A 24,214-nucleotide genomic window follows, 5' to 3' on the forward strand; every position below is an offset into this window, starting at 1 on the left:
GTCGTTAATATAAAAAGGTTGGGAACCGCTCTTTTTGGATACAATTTATTCTAAAGACAAGTTTCTTTTCCACCTTTCAATTGCATCTAACATTATTATTTTGTATCCTATTACTTCTAACATTTTCTGATTGGTTTACGTTTCACCTTGTCACTTTTCTCAATTCTTCTCCACACCTACATTCCAAAGACTATTTTCGTAAATTTTTCGTGATGCCCAAGTATCTTCTCCGCATTGTACAAAATATACAATCTCTTTGTACCTATTTTTTCAAAGACTCATAACATAACTGTTTTTTTTTTTTTTCTTAAAGGCTAGGGATGCGCACGAGACAAGATTTGTGGCTGTCTCGACTCGAAAATATGCTATAAAAGTGAATGTCTCGACTCGAAAAATGTATATTTTTCTATTGAAATAGCCGTGTCTCGACTCGAATTTTGTGAGAAAAATCCTGTCTCGATTCGTCTCGTGCGCATCCCTGCTAAAGGCCTCGCATCGCAGTACCTGTTCCTGCCTTTATTTCCTGTTCACACATCAAACCTTCGTAAATAGAATTAACTAACTACTTGTTCTACTTCCTCCTCTTCCACTTTTACCTGCCATAGTTGCTTTTCTTTCAACTGACATTACTTCGTATTTTTAATATTTATCTTCGTCAGGAGCGTCATTTCAGATTTTCCTTGGGGGGGGGGGCAAAATCCCTTCATATAAGCAAAATTCGCGTTTTTCACTGACTTTCTACTATTGTATTGATAAAAACTATATAGATCTTAAACTCAGGGGAAGGCAATTGCCCTTCCCTGCCCCTGATCTTCGTACTCTATCCATACGAGCATATCGTTAGTAATTTATTCTCGATTCGAGTAAGCTTAGTCGAGTAAGATCAGGAACTAGGGTGTACAGTCACTGACAAAAGTTCTTTCTGTTTGTTGAACTTAGTTTCGTAAATAACTTCAGAATGAAAGGACAATTTGAGTACAGTTTTCAATAAATTAAAAAAGAACGTAATTTTCTGTGCGTTCCTGCCATACCACTGTTATATTCAAAATAAATTTAACCAAACGGAAAGAACTTTTGTTGCTGACTGTACAAAAGCCTACTGTGGATTGTTTGGACAGAGGATACGATTCATTGGAGTTATTGTATTTTTGCAGCGATGAACCTCCGCGTTCGTTAAGTCTTAGAGTTAGTGAGCAATAATCCTTGTTTCATAAATACAAATATTTTATTCACAGTGCATATACATTGAGCAATTTTTTCGTTTGTAGAAGGAGATATCAAATGAGTACGAGTGGATTATGGAACGTGGCTTAAATCTAGGCTTTTCTGTAAGCTTTGGAATTTCTGTGCCTGATTACTTCGATGCAACGATTGGATTGTCCAGAGAAAAAGAGGTCCAGGAAACAAACCAGACCATTGTAATGAAAACGGAAGGATACTCTGTTCAAAATGATGTCGTTATACCACCACGGAAGACTGTCAAAGTAAGTTCTATTATTTTAAGTTTTTCATCATTAGGTGTTGACTTCTTCATTGTAGTGCATCAAAGAATCTTATAGCAAAGGAATGTTAATTTATGTATACAAGACGTCACATGGATGTTTGAAACGATGATGTGGTACTCTACAGAAAACGTAACTTAAACAAGATAGGTAGATCTTTGGTACTTCGTTTCCTTTCTTTCGCTATAAAACGCTTCACGCCTTGTATAACGTAACGGTTTCTCATCTTTCAAACAGCGGTGATTACAGAAATAGTCCATACATGGTACCTTTATTAAGAAATGTTACACCGGGAAACAAACGTGTGAATGTTTGAGCTCGTTGTAGTTAACATCATTAAGCCACTATAAAATTCTGCAGTAATACTCTAGGACTGATGTTTCGGCCCCTTTCGAGTTATCTGGTCGGTCTGAGTCATCGGATCTGTCCGGGACGCCTAATATTTCTCAGTCGACGGATATGTTCGCGTCACTGAGCCTGTCTGGGTCGGCGGATCTATCCGAGACACCGGTATGAGTCATCGGATCTGTACGGGTCACCGGGTATATCTGAGTCAACGGATCTGTCCGGGACGCCTAATATTTTTCAGTCGACGGATATGTTCGCGTCACTGAGCCTGTCTGGGCCGGCGGATCTGTTCGAGACACCGGTATGAGTCATCGGATCTGTACGGGTCACCGAGTATATCTGAGTCAGCGGATCTGTCCTGACCGTCAGGTCTGTCTGGGTCGCTCATCCATACAGTCTACTTTAGTCGGCGGATCTGTCCGGGCGTCACCGAATCTATCTGTGTCGGCGGATCTGTCCGGGTATGTCTGAGTAGGTGGATCTGTTCGGGTCACTGGGTCTGTCCAAGTCAGTGGATTTATTCGGGTCACAGGTCACTTAGATCACGACTTTTGTGTGGACCAATCTACTTTAATGAAATTGGTCACACCCAAAGCTGGGCATGATCCAAACCCGGCTGATCTAGACCAGTGCTATTCAACCTTTTCTTGCACGCGTACCCCTATACACAGTTCGCCATCCAGTTGTGTAACCCTGAAGTTGTTTAAAAGAAATTAAATCGAAATTAACTTATTAAACTTAATACATATGTTCTGTTGATTAAAAAGGGAGACAAATAGAGACCTAACAAAAGGAGAATCAGTGTACCATCAAAAGACTATTTACAGGCGGGAAAGTGCACATCCGAAAAAATTAACAAGAAAAATTTCAAAACATGGGAGAGATCCAGTTCTACTGAGGAGGATTTTCTCCTCGTCCTCCCTGATAATTCGTACACTGAGGACAATGTTAAAAATTCAAAAACTAAAATCGAAATTAACTCATTAAATTAACTGTTAATGAGATGACTGAGCTTATTTCCGGGACGCTAACTCCTCGATTCTTGATCGAATCTTCGAGAGTGCGAGAATCAGAGCTGATTTTGGATTCAAGGAATTTCTGTGATTCGTTTTTAGTGATGTTAATGCAGAGAAACTCTGTTCACAAAAATATGTTGATGGAAATGGAAGAAGTTATGAAATAGAACTTTCACTAAATTCATTGTACTCTTTTCGAGCATAAATACAAAAGTCACAAATTGACAAGTTATAAAATTTCATTTGCAGTCAACTCACAACAGACATTTCCAGCAAACCCCCAGAAGTAGCATTACGTACCCCCAGAAACATCTTCGAATACATAAAGGAGTACGCATATCCCCGGTTGAATAGCACTGATCTAGACAATAGTTCTGACTACGTGATCTGGACTCATACCATTACTGATAGTGGCTTTTTACATTTCATTAGCAACGCTTCTGCTACATCTATTGCGCCTGAGATTTGTTTAGTGTTGTCCACGAGAAGAGAAATAAAGTTTTATCGTTTTGTAAATTTAGGTACAAAATTTGTTCTCTAATTACTTTTTTTTTTTAATTTTCATGTAAAAGTGATCAGAATCCTTCCGGGTTACAAGAGATGAGCGAAATGTTACAACATTTAAGCTATATTTTATTAGGATGATGGAAGTGCGACTTGTAATATATACTTAAAAAAAAAATCTGTTTCTGAAATTCAGGGGGCAATTGCCTCCTGTCCTCCCCAAATGACACCCCTCTTAATATAACGTTCAACTGATTAACGCTGAGGCTCACTCTCGCAAGAGAGAAAACACATGTGACAATTTAAGAAAAGATTGCCTGGCAACTTTCTCAACCAATGAGAATCAAGTCTTTATAAGATCAAGTATAATTTGATATTTTACGACCGACAATTTTGTCGGTGTGTGTTAGAGAGGTCTGCACGGGCCGGAATTTTTAGCCTGGGCCTGGCCTGGCCCGTGACTTTATAATGTGAGGCCCGACCCGAATCCGAAATATTTTTTAGCATTTAGACCCGAGCTCGTGTGATAATCAAATCAGCCCGAAATAAGCCCGAATTACAGAAACTTAGTAATTAACACAAGATTGTATTTTTATTTACAGTAATAAGAGGTTTAATTTTGTAGTTGTGCTTTAAAAATTCTTCAGAAAGAATGGTCCGATAAATATAATTGTACAGCATATTTACAAAGTTAGGCCCGAAAACCCATGGCTATTCATAAGCGTTCGTACGCGTTTTTATTGCTCAAGCGTACGCTTGGAATACGCTGACCATGTATTTAAATGTGGATGGCTAATCACGAACCCGAAAGCAATAAAAGCGCGGAGAAAACGTCAGCTCGAGCGTATTTGGTGCGTTTCGGTACAATAGACCGCCTGCTGTTTAAAAGATGTTAAAAGGAAGGGAAAAAAGAAAGACGTGTTGCTAGGCAAGGGGATTTTTAGCAAGAAACAGCTGCTTGGAAGATGCTTTGTGCAGAGTATTGGAACTCTATTATAGACCTGGATCTGGCAAAAAAAAAAAAAAAAAAAAAAAAGACCTGGAAACTCTGATTGGTTCGCAGTATGATTTATAGCTCTGGAGAAGGTAAAATTACCGAATAGCCACCTTGGTCGTATTCGCTACAGGGGGTAACGCTTCGAAAACGCATTTAAGCACAAAGTATGCATGGAGGAGCCATAAGTGGCCTACGAATCTCGCATTGCACCACTGACCTCCGAGGTCACTTGACCTAACAGAATGTAACTTTCATTGAAAGTTTGTTAAAGACTCTGTCTATGCACCTTTCGAGTGGACGAACAGCGACGCGGCAAAACAAAAGCAGTGATTGCAGTAAAGTCATATATACCCGCACAAGTATGGCACGAGCTTCAGTATTGCATATAGATGTATGTCATGCGAGAAGTGGAGAGAATATTAAACAAAGTAAACGAAACCTTTATATTCTTAAACGTATATTAAAATTTAACTCATGATTTTGTGTGTATGCGTGAACAAGACATAGCTTTGTGAAATCGGACGATTCTTTTAAAACATCCTGTATTTTAAAAACACTTCTAATTGAAATTTCCTTACTTATTAATAAAAAATGCAAACTACTTTCTTTAAAAATAGATTAAATTTATCAAGAATATTTTACACACGTGTAAACCGATAACAATAGAATTTGTATAATATTTATCTAATTATATAGAACTATCGTCAATTACTTGCTTCACTGGGTTAAAATAATAATAAAAAAAAGTAGTAATGTTCCGGTAGTCATCCATTTTTACTATCACTGAAGCGCTCTGATATCGGTCATTTTTGATTATTTTATATACAGGGTAGTAGGTAACTCCACCGACAAACTTTGGGAGGTGATTCCTTATATGAAATGAAAGAAAAAAGTTCTAATAAACATAAGTCGACAAACGTCTCCGTTCAGAGTTGTGAGCCGCCGAAAATTCGAAAATTCACGTTTCGAAACGCTCTGCCTTAGAAACTACAGGACCGATCCCAAGCGGTTTAAGGAATTACAAAGGAACTAGTATGCGCTCTACCTAAATATTCATGTTCTACCGTGGTCCGTTATCGGCGAAACGAACTGTAAAAAGGAAGTTGAGGTATAGGGATACTTCTTTAAGTACTGATGGCGCGTTCGTTTCACCGATAACGGAAGATGTTAAAACATGGATATTTAGATAGATCGCATACTAGTTCCTGTGTAATTTCTTAAACCGCTTGGGATAGGTCCTACAATTTCTAGTTTCGAAACATGATTTTTCGAATTTTCGGCGGTTCATAACTCTGAAAGGAGACGTTTTTCGACCTATGTTTATCAGAACTTTTTTCTTTCATTTCATATAAGGAATCACCACCCAAAGTTTGTCGGTGGAATTACCTACTACCCTGTATATATATCTCCTCCTTCCCCCAAGTTGAGAGGCTGAATTTGGATTTTAACGGCATAGGAAATGTCACTGTTCATCCCAGCCACTCTGAAAACTATGAATTCGACACTAATATCAGTCATTTTCGATCATTCTTAAATCTCCTCCTCCCCTAAGTTGCCCCGTGAAAGTGAAATGACAGAAAAAATGCTATTCCCAATTCTCATCTCTGTTGAAAATTTGATTGAGATCGGTCGGGTGATTCAAGAGTTGTGAAGTCACAAACATGGTCACTTTCAGTTTTATTTATTTAGAATAACCTATCAAAATTCTCGACTACTTTTGATACATAATCCACTTGAACTTATTTCTCTGTCTTCTTTGGACTAACATATTTCTTGAATAATCTAAGAGGCTCACAAAAATACATCTCAAGGACCATTCGTGATCCGCGGCCTTTAGTTTGAGTAACGCTCGACGTTATACAATGTAACAAACTAGTATTTTTTTCTGTGACAAAACTCTGTAATTCTCTCCAAAATACTAACTAGATGTTACCCATTATAGTTTGTAGTAAAATAAAATTGAAAGAAAATTTGTGCAACTCCATAGTAAGACAAGCAAAAAGAAAAGAAAAGGAAATTCCGTTAGGTTTTATTTATTTATTTATTTATTTATTTATTTCGGTGACGAACATGAAATGGTACTAGATTGTTACGTACAGTACCTGATGACTTTGAGTCAGCTTGAAAACAAAGGCCGGAAAAAGCAATACATGATGTAATCTGTTTAAAGTTTTCTACCATATAAGGCTATAATCATATTAACGCATGATTCACGTTCCTATATTATCGCGAGTTGACATGAACATCCAGCAATAAAAAAAAAAAAAAAAAAAAAATCTATAAATATTAACTTCCGTTGAACTACTTAGCAAGAATAAAGAAACGTAATTACTCTTCAAAATAGTAATGGATTAATCAATTTTTAAATGAGATAACACAACGTTTTTGGATCACGCTGGTGGGGCTTATAGGATTGTAATGTTAATCATGGGCCTACCCACACGGGGACTCACTGGGTCCATACCCCCCTTCCCCGAAACTTCCCAACTCACCATACATTTGTACACTTTCTGGAACCCTACTTGTTTAACAGAGAAATCATTGACGCAACATCAAAATGTACAGTACGTGCGCCTTTGGAGTACGGGTTCCCGGGTTCGATTCCCGGTGGGAGAGTGTTTGGAATTTTAAGTGTCGATGTTTCTGTGTTCGTGTCCCTGTCGTTCTACGTTATTGGAAAAGTGATTTAAAACAAGTGAAAAGCGAGTAAAATAAGTAGAAACCTAGTAATAAGTAGTAAAATATAGAGCGTTCACCTTTGGTGTATGGGATCCTTGGTTCAATCCCAGCTCGCACCAAGTGAACTTTATGGTGGACAAACACCGTGTGCGTGGGTTTTCTCGGGGTTCTTCCGATTTCTCCCACTTTCTTCATTCCACCATTTCATTCATTTCTCATCATCACCGTATCCTTTTAGCATAGCCAGCATAACTGTAGGACGTAAAACTTCTCTTGCAAAATCAATCCAGTACTACATTTTTTCCCCTAAAATATAGATGAAAGTATTTTACAATTATTTATCATTTTTTTTAAAGTGCAGAATAACACCCGTTCAATATTACATAGACATAATGGCTTGTAGTATTGGATATTCCCCAAAGGTTGGACCCCCCCCCCCCCAACAAAAAAATTCTGGGTACGCGCCTGATGTTAACGTCCTTTGCGATCCTCCACACGAGAGCTCTTGAACGAACGCAAATTTTTGAATGGAAGGATTTGGTGCAAGAAGGAGGCAGCTCCACTTTTTCCAGTATGTAGCAAATTTAAAAAAAAAAGGAAAAAAAGTATTAAAAATTCAGTTTTCACGCAAACTCGGAGTACAGGCAGCTCCATCTGCCCCATTTCTTTGGAACTAGCGGGTGGAGCTGCCTCATTCTTTTACCAAACGAAGCGCCTCTTTCTTTTGTATGTGACAGGGTGTTCAACTCAATAGCGGCACAAAGTGGAGCTGCCTCCTTCTTGCACCAAACCCTTCAATTGTTAATTGCAATAGATAGCTAAAATGGGCTGAGTTCGTTGACATCTGCACGGATAACGGTGATTCTAATGGTGGATGTCCATATCCTATCCATAGAAATATGTACTGAAGTTAGATTTTATTTTAGGTTAAAAGATAAAGTATTTTTTAGATTAAAAGTTATTTTGAGATTAACAGATGTTTTGGGTTAACCACAAAAAAATATTGGTGAGGTTAAAACCTAGCATGCTTGGAGTATGAGACGTTAGCCTAAGTTCAGGACCAAGGAACACGTGACCGGGACGTGTTCCGTAGACTAAGAGTCGATTGTATTTTCATGACGCAGGTCCTTGCCAGTATAACTCGCTCATTTAATTACACAGTTTGTGAGCATAATTTGACACGGAAGTGAGACACGAACTTGAGGAAACCAGAAGAAAAGATGGGAACAATTAGGCATCGAAATCAAAATGTATTATGTATATTTTATGCTGATTTGGACATGGAAATGCCACACAGAATGCAAGAGAAATAGAGGCATAAGCTGGGGGAGGAGCGAGAAAAAATAATAAAAAAAATACACAAGCACATGGGTGATACGCCTATTTCCACTTTACTGTATTCCTCTTATTTATATGTAAAATCTGCATTTGTTTATCCTTTTTCTATCCAAGGCAATGATGATTTCAAAAAAGGTTCTTTCCGGGGACGAGGGATTTCAATTCTGGGGGTGAAAAGTAGTGTATATTACGAAAATACTGGGAATATGCATTGAGCATGATAGCATATATATGGTTCCGGGAGGAATTTCAAGGCTCCGGGGAGCAAACATCACTAATCCCAGGTTACAAAAACATGTATATCATATATGATTATTTGTATATTTAGTAGGTACGCATAAGTTCGTCAAGGAAGCGGGAGTTCATTTCAAAGTTCATATCATTTCAAAATGAAACTAAAATGAAATTTTTAAGTTTTACCTAGGGATGCGCACGAGACGAGTCGAGACAGGATTTTCCTGACAAAATTCAAGTCGAGAGACGGCTCTTCCAATAGTAAAATATACATTTTTCGAGTCGAGACATCACTTTTACAGCACACTTTCGAAACGAGACAGCCACAATCTTGTCTCGTGCGCATTCCTAGTTTTACGTCCCACGAATATGCCGGATAGGCTAAAGGAGACGGTGATGTTGAGAAATAGGCTAAATGAAAATGGTGGAATGTAGAAAGTGGGAGAACCTCAAGAAGTCCCACGCACACGTTATTTGTCAACCACAAATCTCACTTGGCATGAGCTGGGATCGAACCAAGGACCCCATGCACCAGAGGTGAATGCTCTACCACTGAACCACAGCGACCCCATATCGTTTCAACTCTTTGTGTACATTATTAATATAGCATAGTAAATGTTTATTTTACTCATAATAGCCTATATTATTCAAGGGGGCTTAAAACTCGTATCCTCCTTGCTTATGCCACTATGTACACTCTTATAACATGAAGTTTTATTAGCAATTACTTTATAACAATTGGCAATGTTTTGAATGTAATCTATATATTAAAATACTACGTTTACACTCTATGTTTTTCTTTCCAAAGAAAAGTTTATATGTTTGTCTCCAATCCTTTCGACAATGAAATATCAGAAACCACAAGCGAAACCCACGTGCCGTTTTCACTGGTCGATTCCAAATTTTGTGTAGATTGTCCAGTTCTAATTGAATGTTTAAAACACATGGCCGTTATTTCTTAATTACATTTTTTTAGGAAGTCTTGAAATTTTAAAAAAGTGAAGCATCATATCCTACGAGTTATACATTCCACTACAACATAATTGTATACAGGAGTAGTATATCTCTCAGGCGTTTGTTTCATGCGCAAATGATAATGAAATGAAATCTTTGAGTGTTACGTCCCACGATTATGCCGGTTGGGCTACAAAGTTCACTTGGTGGGGCTGGGATCGAAGCCGGGAACCCAAGCACCAGAGATGAGAGCTCTACCACTGAGCCACTGCGGCCCTCAAATGATGAAAAACGAAGGATAACCATTTCTCCAGTCTAAGATGAATCTTTATTGTTTGGAGCGTTTTGCTTAATGAACACCATCATTGACATTACAATTAAATGTGCGTGTAATATATTTGCTAACTGAATGCAAAAAGAAAGAAAATACTGATCATACATGAATTAAAAACTCAACCGGAAGTAGGCTAAAATCTTGCAAACGGTGCGAGACATTGAACAAGAAATCGAAAAAAATCTCCCTTTTATGGTACCCATTGCCGATTTTTATGAAGACGTCTTTTACTTGTGTCTGTAAAGGGACATGTACAGATGTGAGGAATTTCAAGTAGATTTATGCTCATATGTGAATGATGCGCTGTATAGAGAGCGCAAGTTCAGCTATAACCTGACCAGGATAGTAGTGCGGTTTTGGGGGGATGGCGCTGCTATTGTGTTTACATCAGTTTCTTGGCAAGCGCGGTGGGACAGGGGAGCGGAGAGTTTCACTCTGCAGTGTATCCAACGGTTCTTAAAAGTTGCAGTTTGGATGTTATGCATAGCCTAATCTCTTTCCGCTTAATAAAGAACGCCGTAAGTTATGTGGTTATAGTGAACCATTCCTGCAGTAATGCAGATGTATCGTGAATAGTGATATATGAATGGAAATTACCAATTTAAGAACAACATAGCACAATTGACAATTCAGTGAGCTTCTACCATGTATTAAACAGATTGTATAAAAATTGATTGCGTTTTATTCGATGTCATTGTAAAATGGGAGCAGCCTGTAAAACGCTGCTCGCTAGTTTGTTCGCAAGTTAATATGGAGGGTGTATTTTTGTTGTAGTTGTTTTGTTGCTTGTTACTTAAGATATTCTGCAAATAACATCAATAACTTTTGAAACTGTTTGTCTTAACTTGAGCCAGGAGCGGATTCAGGCTGAATGCTTGTGGGTGATCGTTCGAAGTCAAATCAAAGTAAGACTGTGTAAAAACAAAAAAGTAAAACAACTTTAGGAAAGGAGAAGTAGCTATTGTCTGCAATTTCTAGAACAGACATGCTCACCTGCGATTTCGAAAGTGGACATTTTTTTTGAGCAAGAACGCCAATGTAAGTAATTTCTTTGACTTCTGCAACGTAAAACAAAAAAGTAGTAAGGCCTACCTATTTCAACTTTTATTTTACATTTATAATACAAAGGTGAAAATTCTTAGGTTTCATTTTTAAAATAAAAAATCCTATTCTGGGGGGGGGCAATCGCCCCGATCGCCCCACTCCTGCATCTGCCCCTGACTTGAGCATATGCGTGAAGTGGTTTATTAAGAACAGGACAAAAAGAACTGTGATAGATTGATTATAAGTAATCCGGTTAGAAACACTGCTGCTTGCATTTTAGTTCCAAAACCGGCCGCCCGCACTCGTTCGCTGGTCAGGTTATAGTAATTCTATATTGTAGTGTTTATTTATTTATTTATTTTGTATTAAGTAGACCCTCTAGAATTGCTAATTATATTTGATCCCATGCCGGAGGGAGGGCGACAATTTTGACAGCACCCAATTTCATTCATAGTTCTATAAAATAGGGTGCCAGCACCCTCTTCCCCTTAGAATCAATCACATGGACGCTCATGGTTCTAATTTTAAATACGGTCTTGAGAATAAGGGCTTTTTAAAGAGAAATTAAGTGCGTAGACATGCTTTTTTAAAAACACAGGCGGATCTAGGGGGCGATGGATCGTACGCCCCCTCCCCCAGCGGTATAGGCACCAGTGCTGCAACAGCCCTGTGTGAGAGAGAAAGTTGTGTATCTTTCATGACATCCCCCCGCCATTGTTTGCACAAGACTGTACATACTATATCGTTCCAGCTTTCGTAATGATTTTTACAGGATGAAACTTTCACCTAACGAAATATTACGCACCACATAGAATAGTAACTTTGAGAAACGTAACTATTAGCATTGCTTACATATGAGTTTCGGATGAAATGCATTGTTCCAAATTAACTTGTTTATCCTTAATTCTATATTTACGTTTTGTGTCACTAGATGGTTCTGGCGTGGGCAAAGTGACATTCATAAACGAAAGCCATTGCGACGAGAGGACAGCCAGAAGAGAAAATAAACAGTTCTTCTATTTTCGAGATGTTTGCAGCTCTAACGAAGTTTATGAGTCTTTTGGGATTGATTAATTCTGTTCCGTAGGCCATAAAAACGGCTCTAAAGCTTAGATTTCTGTCCTTTTAATCATTTGCGAGGGTAGAGAAACCTACTCAAAAGAAAATTAAGTGAAGCAAGCTTTGTGTGGAGTCTAGATCATAAACATTTAATATATTCCGTAAGCCCATATTCGGTGAGATAAAAAAAAAAAAAGTCCTGCATTTTACGCCTCTATAATTAATTCATTGATATATCCATAAGAGCTCGAAGACAAACTTAATATAATTAATTGTCAATGAAATGTAGTTTAATAATAATAATAATAATAATAATAATAATAATAATAATAATAATAATAATAATAATAATAATAATAATAATAATAATAATAATAATAATAATAGAACATATCACATGCTCATGTCGCATAATAGCTCCCACAACAATGTTGCCAAAAGCGTTCACCAGTTTTTGGCACATAATATGGAATTAATCACCGATACTAAGCCATACTACAAGTACATCCAAGTCCCGCACTTGAAAACTGTACTGGAATCGAGAAACCAGAACGGGTGTAACGTTACCTGCAAACAGACCCGATATCACTATTACCAATAAAATGGACCAAGAAGTAACTAACTCTCTGTGACAGTACAATTGACTCATACACAACATTCAGTACGAAAATAAGTAAATATAAAGACCCGGCAGACGAAACCGAAAAGTTATGAAAATGACAGAAAATTACAGTAAGACAAATCATTATCTCAACTATAGCAATCATCCGTAAAAGTATTGTAACACAACTTGAACAAATAAACGCAAAAAATAACAAAGTTGGAAAAATCAGTAATACTAGACACCTGTCACACGGTCAGGAATGTCTTTGGAACAAGAAATCTTCAAATAATCTGCATTTGCCAGACACGGACGTCAGATTATTAAGCTGAAATTGAATTAAACCGACATACACGAATAATAATAATAATAATAATAATAATAATAATAATAATAATAATAATAATAATAATAATAATAATAATAATAATAATAATAATAATAATAATAATAAAATGTGAAGTAATTTTCAGAAGAGAATACACAAACATTGGGGTGATTGACGGATTTGCAGTGTCAGCGATTTCTTTTAGTTTCGTTTACTCGCTTCAAAGATTTTGCCCTTTTTTCAGGGGAGTAATGCATAATTATTTTCGACGTTATAATATTGTAGTGGGTCTAAAAGAGTATTCTTTATTCTTTAATTATTAAGTTATTTACATACATTCAGCAATAGGGAATATGAATCGATGAAACTATAATTAAAGAGTAATAAGAATAATGAAAGATGATTTATGTAGGAAACTAATGGATAACCGAAAAGAACAAGAATATATGCATGAAGGCTAAGTTCAGGACGGAAAAGATGTAAGTAACGAAATAGAAAACAACGTGTAAACTGGAAAGGATGATGTGACGAAATGAAAATGAATTGCACTAGACAGCATATCGTTAGGTTTTGTTAGTGGTCGGATGTAGTAATCTACTGTGTAATGTGCCATTACAGTTTAGGTAATGACATTTTTGTTTGGGGGGGACCCAATATTTTTTGAACGTACTGTGTACTGTAAATTTTTAACACATAATTTTCGGTCCATGTAGTAAATTCATTTGTTCTTTACTTAAATCAAAATAAATGTGGAAGCTTCGGAATAATCTAGTAGGAATTATATTTCGGAAAATAATATCTTTATTTATATATTATTTTATTGTAAACTCTGTATATGGGCATTTCAAATGGATGAGCATTGAAATTATACACTTTAATGCTATGCGAAAACATAGGCCCAAAATTGGATAGAAATTCTTGAAATTATCCACCAATCTGGTATTTGGCAGAATAATTTAGACCACTTTCGTCCCTCTGAGATGCCCATATCGTTCCAAAATCCGGTTCCATCCAGTTTTTACTATTTTCTATTCGTTTTATATTTTTCCGCCGCCAAGACTCTTTGTTCTGATTGGAACTATTTTCGACGCTCTAGTATTAAGGCGCGCTTCTTGTCACTTCTCTACCTGGAAAGCATCAAGCAACACAACTAGTTTGCTGTTTATAAATATTTTGGATTCTTTCACAAGAAAGCAGTAAAATCCAGGTAAAATGTTTTTAGTTATGAAATAAATAGTGAGGAAATCCTTTGAGAGTCTCGACTGAGCGAAATTTCACTCTAAAACAGTCAAAAAATCTAAAATAAGGAATCTCAAGTCAAGGACGCCATGATTGCATCTACAGATAGCTATAGACAGGAATTGTAGTGGAGTGTATTAAATATCGGATTAAGTGATTTTGAAATTAAGATTCAGCGAATTAAAACATTTAGAATATCCTTTTTAGCCCTCCAAATTCGTGTAGGGTACGATAGGCCTGTCCACTTATAATTCTGCATATGTGATTTTTTTTAATTATGTGATTTTTTTAATTATGTGATTTTTTAATTATTATTATTAACATGGCTGTATTTGTAGGCTTCTTTGAAGATAAGCTGAATTTCATAATGTCAGTGTAAGTCAGAACAGGGACTCTCCCTTTCCTAAATTGACCAAAGCTCCAACGGAAATGGGTTGAATGACTTTTTTCCGTGAGGGTTCTTTTCCCATCAGGAAAGGAACCTATCTTTCTTTTCATTAATAGTAATTGGAAAATATGACTTAGTTAATAGTAGGGCCATTGGGCTCTGTTTATTTCGTTTCTTTTCCCTAGTGCATAGAGTCGGTTTAGGATGGTAAAGTTCAGTAACTTTGTTTGATTTATGTATATTTGAACCGGGTAATAAGATGATTTAACATGTGTAGTGATATGTATTAATATTTGTTTTCTTAGTTTATGTTGGATGTAGCACGTATGTGTGTATAATATAGTAATTTGACCATAGAAGTGTTGTGTAAGTAAAAATGTGATTCATTTCTTTATGGGCAGTGTATTGTTTAATTGTAGTCAGTTTAAATGTATACACCAATTCGCAACACAAATTCATAGTAACACTGTACCGTAATTACTTAGTATATTACTCATAGTTATCGATGACAAAGTACAAATTGTATTTAATAGTGCAAAGTTAGGTTTCGTACTATTAATGCCATCTCGTGCCAACTTTGAGAACTATACACCGCTAGATTTTTGTTACTCTGATACTTAACGATCTGGTCAACATGAAAATGACCCTTCTTTTGCGATTAATGATGAGTAAATATTAGTTCTGGCTCATATGAATAGGTATTTAGATGATTTATATCGTAAATTAACTTTCCTCAAAAGCACAATCACTTATATAGTCTAGTAATCAAAATAATAATAGTACACTTTGCCCTTCCCCTTAACTTGAAGTTTGTTTATATGGCTTTATTTTGTTGTCAGGCTGCAGTTAAATTCTCTCTTTCTGTTGCTTCCTCTGAACGATCGCATTGTTAAAATTTTCCGAAATGTAATTGCATGTAGTTAATGATATTGAGTTTTCGTTGCATACAAAGTAATTCGAAAGTGAAATATACTATGATTTGTTTTGAAAGAGTCTGACATCACACTGACACTTCCGGTAGGGCCGGGGTCTCCAATGGCTGTTGATCAGATACAGTGAGGAGTGGGATTTTCCTAAAGCCTTTGTCTTTATGAAAATCCCATTAAGGGTACGGACTCGTCACGCAGTTGAAGATATTCATCTTAGGCTACATATTTAGTAGGCCACCTTTTTCGGCATATGAAAGCATATTTGGCTGTCGATTGTTGTATTTCTAAATTCGACCACTTATCTTTGTAGTTTTAGTCTCCTAGCTTATTTCTTTGGCGCCGCTTTTGCTTTTTTCTTTCTCTTCTCTATCTATCCCTCTATTCTCTCCTTCAATATCTTTTTATTTTTAACCTTCCCCCAGTTTTGAACTTCACAAATATCAACCATTCAACATATATCATTTGAATTTGATTTACCAACTGAGATGTCATGACACACGATTCGTAGAGGTATTCTTTGATGTGGAATATTGAGGAAACGTTTCTTCATCATATTTCGACCTACTGCAATAGCGAGCGATGGATCAATACACGATAAAATGTTACCTTTTTTCACTATTCTTTCGGTATTCCACTTCGGATTATCAGTCATTTCTACTTTTGTTTATATTGGTACCCATAAACATAAATGTTGTAGTTGTTTTGGACCCAAAAGTAGTGTTAACATTTTAGTACCATATACTTATACATATTCTGTGTTTGCGTGCCTGCCATGTGAATTAAATGTCTCTCAGTTTAATTAAATTGCTTGAGAATATTAATTTTATCATTATGTGCGGTCAGTTAGTTAATTTTGCGATATATTCAGATTCTCTCATGTGAAGTGTTAATATACATGTTACATATATATGTTAACAGTCAGATAAAAATATTTTTATTTAGCTTTTTGTATATATATATATATATATATATATATATATATCATTACATCGTTATTGTTTAATTTCGTATGTGGATTGATATATTAATATCTATGTTTATTGCATGTTTATACAATTCTATGTTTATTTTGCTGATAGATATAATAAATGTTCGCCAATTATAGGTAGATGGTTTCTTTAAACTATTTTCACCCATGTCGATACGCTGTCCTGTATGTATGTGAGTGTGTGTGAATGAATGATAAAATTAGCATTTAATATTGATGTACTATGATAGTGTTCATAATAAGTGGGTAATAGCATGTTATATGTGTTAGTGTATGACGGAGGTCATGAAAGATAACTAATTCTAAAGTAGTCTAAATCGGCTCTGGGAGAAAAGCCAAAATAACAGGATGAGCCTGAATAACGACAGTCTTTTCAAAAATCTCAAAACTTCTATTTGTGGAAAATATATACATTACTTTATTTTTTTCTTGGCTGATTCAAATGTGTGTTCGATCACCATTATGAATATTTAAATACTGGATATAGGTTATTTAATATTTCGAAATAATAGACAAACAATTAAATTAAAAATTCTCGACACCTGGGCTTGGTTAGGGCTACCGCCACTTGTGTAGTTGCCTGGATCCAGGTCAGGGTAGTATGAGGGAACATATGTCTCTTTGGAATCACTTCAGAATTGATCCTCAAATAATAACCTTCGAATATGAATCACCTTTTAATAACTATTCAAGTTCCTTTACCATATTTTCATAATTATCCAGTAATCCTTTATTTCTAGTTCCTTCTTCTTTTCTCCTTTCCTTCTTCCTCTCCTCTTTTCCTCCTTTCTCCTATCTCCTTCTTTCTCACTGTTTCTTTCCTATTTTTAATAAAATTGAAGAGGGGTCGTGACTGGGAGTTGTCGCTATAGACACATTCATTAAATTTCTTTGATATTTCTCTTTGGGAGTCCGATATGAATTAGTTAATCCTAAAGCATACATATGAAGTAATAATTCCAAAATTCATTTAGTTTTTTTTTTTTTAACTTTTATTTCATATTTGACTAAATTATCATAATTACAAGATTTCAGATTTCATAATATAGCGAGTCACATCTTTTCCCATTCACGACTTACGGTCGTGTAACTCTTCAACTGTTTGTGGAGCTATTCATATTAGTTAGTAATTGCTGTGCATATGATGAATAAATGTGAGACAATAGATTGCGTGGATGATAAATGGCAAAGAGAACTCGGTCTCTACTGGTAGTAGGGTTGCTAACCATCCGGTATTTTACCTGATAGTTCGGTACTTGACCTTGTCCGGTGTCCGGTACGATCTCAAAACCGGACGTTGACCGCCTTATGCAGAGTCGTTTTGACGTACGACTAGTGTCATACTAAAGACTTGACTACTGCAGCAAACATATGTTAGTCGAACCCTTTAGTATGGCACTAATCACACGCCAGAACGTCTCTGCATAAGGCCCTGAATGTCTGGTATTTTTTCCTCCTACTAGTCCTATTCTTTATTCTATTCAGGTTATTTTAGAGAGACGAAAGTAATCGTTTGTCGATGAACATGGTTAAAACAGAGATTATAATTCGCTTTGATATCAACCTGTTGTGCGTGGAATTTGCTGAACAGTTGAAGGCAGGAAAATTTCTGAATTTATCAAAACTGCTAAAGGTCAACAAAAGTACATTTTCAAGATGGCTGCTAGCATTGCTTCATCCACAGCTACATCTTCCAATTAAATAATGCATCCAGATCCAGTAAAAGTATGTAGGCATTATGAGATATTACCAGCTCCAACGAAGCTGGTAAGACTTATTTTTAAAGTATATTTTGTGTATGCCATGATTAAATTGCCAATTATATTTGCTTTCCTGTTTTAAATACAATGTATTATTGATGATAGACTACAAAACTTACATGTGCCGACTCAATCAAAACTGGAATAAAAAAGTTTAATAAAGGGTTCAAAAGTAACTGAAGCTATTAAATTCGAACTTCGAATCGTTCTATTTTATGTGAAGTAACCACTTTCAGACTGTTCACAAATTTTAAGAGCGATGATGTCGGAATCTCAAGAGTATATGTACTCCAGGAGGTTGTCCGGTATTTCCATTCTCAAAAGTTGGGACCCTAACTGACTGGATCTAATTGCAGTTGATAAAATCAACAGTTTAGCAGTGGAAAGTCGGAACATCGTTGTCTCTATCGTAGCGTATAATGTCCTGTAACATTTCATGGTGTAACTCAAAACGAGTAGTAATATAGGAGATTCGAAGCCGTTCCAAGTGTTGAAATAAAGATGGAAAATCGTTAAGACTGTACAGGACCATAGTTGGATTTGGTAAGCTGATTCGGTGTACTAACTGTAAGGCATGTCTCTCAATGATAGACAACTTTTGATAATATTTGCCTGATGCAGACACCCAAGTGGTATGGCCGTAAGTTAAGGTACTTCTCATAAAGGCTTTGTAGGTATGTAGTCGTAGAAGGTTTTAAGCCTCAGTTTGCACCAACTAGAGATTTGAGCAGATTAAGTCTGTTTTGAGCCTGGGACCCAAGATAGATCCAAGATAGCTTATTGTCAAATACGATGCCAAGATAAGTAAAAATCGAATTAATAGGAACGTGTATGCTCAACATAGAGGCGCAGTAAAGTCGGGTTTCGATATACTCTGGAATGTCGTCGTGGTGGGAAACACACAAGAGAATGTGTCTTCACAGTCTCCATATGTTACACCAGTCGACAAATCTATCAATAGCAGGTTGCATAAACCGATTAATTTGCTGAATGGTACGGGCTGTTAAAGAAAACAAAAGCTGTGTGGTTAGCAAACTGGTAAATTTGGATGTTGGCAGATAGTCAGCGGAAAGTATTAGAATACTTATAGGTAATTGAGCTCGAACCACATACTCGAAAATCGACTATGTTAAGCTTTCGCTTACAAGTATCCTAATCGTAACTATATGTAAAACTACATTAACTGACATAAATTAAAGGGGTACTTCCGGTTGATGTGGAAAGTTGAAATTTGGATTGATTGTAGCTTTCCGGCACTAACCGACAGGAAAATTGCCAAAAGTGAATATTTTTAATTTTTAGGTGGGCTAAGGGGGGGGGGGATGAAGAATTTCCCATGTTATTAAAATGGACTTGTAATTTCATGTTTTAGGTACTTTGAATATGAATACAAACTTGAAATCCGGTATGCTTGTACGTTTTCGTTAGTATTATCAAAAAAAATCAGTAAAAATAAAAAATTTTAACTTTAGAATGTTTTTATGGGGAAATGAAAAATCTTTTCCCTGTTATTTATATGGGACACCTTTTACACCTCCAAAATGTTTATGCACTTCCGGCAGGATTAGAATGATGAAATTTTCATGATTGTAGCCTTCCGGAACTAACTGATAGGAAAATTGCCAAAAGTGAATATTTTTAATTTTTAAGGGCTCTAAGGGGGAATGAAGAAATTCCCATGTTATTTAAATAGGCGTTTTCTTGGGATACAAAATCTTATCTTTTAGATAGCTGAAAGAGGAAAAGAAACTTGAAATTCGGTAGAATTGTAGGCTTAAGAGGTGTGAGGCAGTAGGCCGAGCAAAGATAGAGGTGTGGGAGCGAAGCCCCCAGCTGGGCAAATTCAGGAAATATGAAGAGAAAATGCACGAAATGCACTATTGATGCAAAGGCTGATACATATAAGACATGCGAGGCCGTAGGCCGAGCCAACGGGGATCTGGGGGCGAAGCCCCCAGCTAGCCAAAGGCTAGTCTATAGATTAAAATGCTAGGTTTATACTGTATGTTTGTCCTCAATTCTTTCGAGAATGAGACCTCGAAAACCACATGTGCTAGAAACGTGCCGTTTTCTGTGGTCGATTCCAAATTTTGTGTAGATTATCCAGTTTTCATTCAAATTTTCAAAAACCGTGTCGTTATTGTTTTAGTCAACATTTTAGGGGCCGCTTTGAGCCCATAACATTAACTGTTGCAGGCCGAAACTACGGTGTTAGGCAACCAGTAGAGAAGTTACGTATGGCGGGTTGACGGACATTGCAAGCGGTTTGCTTAAATCTGAATGGCAAAACCTATTTATTGCATGCTGACAACTTCAAAGGTCTCAAGAGACACAATGAGGCGCATTCGGATGGATATGGATTTATTAAAGAAATATTTTCACTTGATACCGTGTTACTTCTAGAAATTTGCTACAAACTCACTCCAACATCTATACATATCAATTCACTTTCTTTGTGAGTCTTCTATACTTTACTTGTGTGAGTAAGGAGACATGCACAGTGGAAAGGAGATTCATGGTCATAACAGAACGATGCGCTGAGGAGACAGCGCAGATTCAGCTAGTCTATATATTAAGATGCTAGAAAAGTTTATATATTTATGGCCAATCCTTTCGACAATGAGATCTCAAAAATTACAAATGTTAGAAACATTCTATTTTTGCTGGTCGATTCCTAATTTTGTGTAGATTGTCCAGTTTTCATTCAAATAAAAAAAAAACTTGTCTTTATTTTTCTGTTCCACATTTTATTCGTCGTTTTGGCCCTATTAGTTTAATATTCCCGCTGGTCAAGGTTTGATACTCTTGTGAAAGGCAACCAGTAGAGGAACTATGTATAGCGGGTTGCTGGACATTTCAGGCGTTTTGCTTTAATCTGAATGACAAAATCTATTATTGCAAGTTAGCAACTTCGAAGGCTTGGGGACCCACAATGAGGCGTACTCGGATATGGAATTAGAAGAAAAAATATTTGCATTTGGTATTACTTATCCAAGTTTGCCACAGACTCCCTCCAACATTCTATATATTAAAATACTACATTTATATGTTTGTCTATAGCAATTCACTCTCTTTGAGAGTCTTTCTGAGCTTTACGTGTGTTCGTAAAGGGACTTGCACAGATATAGTGAGAAGTGGGAAGGAGATTCACGGTCATATTAGAATTGTGCGCTATATAAATAGCGAGGGTACATCTAAGTTTATATATTTTATCATGTAGGCTTAGAACTTCTGTGTTAATGATTGAGTTTTGCGTTTGTATATTTCAAGAAACCAAATCTATTGTTAAATATATTCAACCTAATAGTTCCATGCACTGAAACGAAAGTCCATCCATAATGAAACAGGAGAAATTAATACTTAAAACTTTAAAATAATAATAATAATAATAATAATAATAATAATAATAATAATAATAATAATAATAATAATAATAATAATACATCTTATATTAATTTCACCACACGAATCGTTCCCATATCTACATAGATTCCATCAAAATATTTGCAAGCTAGAAATGATTCCAATGTCCGTTAAATGTTTTTTGCTTTCTCTGTCTTGAACAGGTGTCGTACACAGTTGTCGAGCGCCATATTGAAGTCCCCTTTTCAGTGGACATCTATATCGGAGGCCGCATAGCTGTTTGGTACAATCGAGTGGTTAATGGACATTATCTATGGTTCCCAAAAGTCACTGTTCTCTCCAATGACGACTTTCAGAGGTTTGGCGATGAACTCAGGTACGAATCTATTATTATTATTATTATTATTATTATTATTATTATTATTATTATTATTATTATTATTATTATTATTATTATTATTATTATTATTATTATTACTTAATTTATATTGTATTCAAACTCTATTGTACAGAGTAAGCGCGAATTTAGTATCCATGGAAAAAAAAATAAATATTTTTTGCAGTTGATGTGGATTGTTGATGGGGACGTCAAAATGCTGCGATTTTTATGCTAGTGAATATTACAATGCCCCATAGACATTAGTTGCTCACGAGTGTCTGTACATTTTTGGGAATACCCACTACTACAGACAGGGAGAGCGATCTGTTAATAAACGAATACTGAATGCGATTTTCCAGCCGACCCCGAGTTTGTGGTTTGTTGCGATAAATCTCTTCCTTAATCCATCTCCACAGAAAGAAGTCGCAAGTTGTACGTTTAGGACTTTGTATGAACATTTGAAACAATCTGACATTTTCCTCTGATTTAAAGTGGAGGGACTATCATTTCTTGAATTACGGTATGCCCGAAAGTACAGTACTGAAACTCTTGTATCTGAAATGCATCTGTCTTTGTCGGCAGGGCATAGCCCCAGCTGCACATATCCCTAATACGACTTTCCTCGTAGTGAAAAGGAAGGTGTGTTGTTGGGTGGTTGAAAATGGGTCTCTCGACGGAGAAATACTATTCATAGTTGAGTATTACTTGCGCTCATATGGAAATGATCGTGAAAGGGAACTAACTTTGAAACAGGTGACATAAGAGTTCGAAGAGAAGTTTAATAAATTAGTAGAGTTATACTCCCTATTATTACAAAATTTTACTCCGATCTACTGGAATACATTGTCAACGGAAAGTTGGGTTTGGTTGACAGTAACTGTTTCGACAAATAAGAGTCACAAATATGTTGTCTCGCAAAATCTACATTCCCTCTGACGAACGGCATTTAAACTGAACGTCAGCGATACGTCCGTTCGACGATTGTTTAAGATCATTGGTAGATGTTCCTACCGAGGTTGATCAACGAATGGGAGAGCCAGGATATTATATTGTGGATCATTTTTGGTCATAGTGTACGATGATTCAGATTTCTTGAAGATTCAGACTTCGTTCCCCGACGAAAGTCATATTCAGTTAAACGGCTACATCAGTTGCCGGACAACTCGTTATCTTGGTTTTGAGTGGCCACGTATAATTGAGTGGCCAGGTATAGTCATTTAGAAACCGGTATATACTGCACTGTGACGAAAGGTTATCGTATCAGCACACGATATATTAAACCTCTATTTCATTGCGGATGAAAAGGCAATGGTTACCGTCAACCAAGAACACTAAAGGGACATCGTGGTTCGACGATTTCTTCAGAATTTGAGAAGGCACTGGCATGCAAGAAGCGATGATAGTAACAGGACAGGGCGACCAGCCATAGCACTTGATAATCTCAAGCCATTCTGCAAGAAAAACTTTCCACGACGAATCATTTCAGATGGTACTGATTTCCTATACAATCCCATTGCCTCGTTCTTACACCACACGATGCCTATTTATAGGGAATGTTGAAAGAGAGTATGTTCAACTGTGAAGATCCGCCAAGAACTGTGCCTATATTACGTAAGAAAATCGTCTCCTTTTGTATGAATCTGCAGGAACTTTTGTTCCAGGATATGTTTGAAGATCTCCGTGAACGATATGAACATTGTCAGCAAGGCAGTACACACTTAGAACACGGATGGCTCGGATTTAAGAGCTTCATGCACTTGAACGAGAGCACCAAGAACATTCAGGCTGAAATGGTCGAGGTCTTTGAAGAAAATGCACAAATGTAAGAGGGCAAAGGTAAAGTTGGTTAACCAATTAAATGTGAGGAACCAAAATTCGAAGATTAACCGTGAATTGACTTGCTGTCACTCGCACAAGTGTGAACTCAAGTGCTCACAGGCCACTGCATCGCCATCAGCGAGACTATGAAGAATGCCAACATGAGTCACAAGTCTGTTTGCAACATAATCCATAATCATTTGCATATAATAAGAGTGTCGTTCCGCTTCCAAGGTTGCTACACCTGGAAAAGGGAGTAGGGACTACAGTGCTCGGGGAATGTCACTATGCGAAGGAATTACAGACTATTTCTTTGCGCCACGAATCATCACGAATAACTGCTTGCTGTACCAGTACAACTACAAAGTCATGATGAACAATTCAGCTCCAAGGAAAGCAAAAATACGGCAGT

At 36.5% G+C, this 24,214-nt stretch overlaps 1 protein-coding gene across 1 annotated transcript in view; it reads left to right on the forward strand.

The window, feature by feature from the left end:
* The window catches only part of LOC145663191 (uncharacterized), a 65,224-nt gene that overhangs the window by 19,223 nt on the left and 21,787 nt on the right, over positions 1-24,214 (forward strand). Inside the window, exons 5-6 of the mRNA XM_081729525.1 lie at positions 1,269-1,484; positions 21,809-21,981. Of these exons, the coding sequence (XP_081585651.1) occupies positions 1,269-1,484; positions 21,809-21,981 (389 nt within the window). The remainder of the gene's footprint in view (positions 1-1,268; positions 1,485-21,808; positions 21,982-24,214) is intronic.

The sequence above is a fragment of the Thermobia domestica genome, chromosome 10 (assembly GCF_964235325.1).
Source record: "Thermobia domestica chromosome 10, izTheDome1.hap1.1, whole genome shotgun sequence".
NCBI lineage: Eukaryota > Metazoa > Arthropoda > Insecta > Zygentoma > Lepismatidae > Thermobia > Thermobia domestica.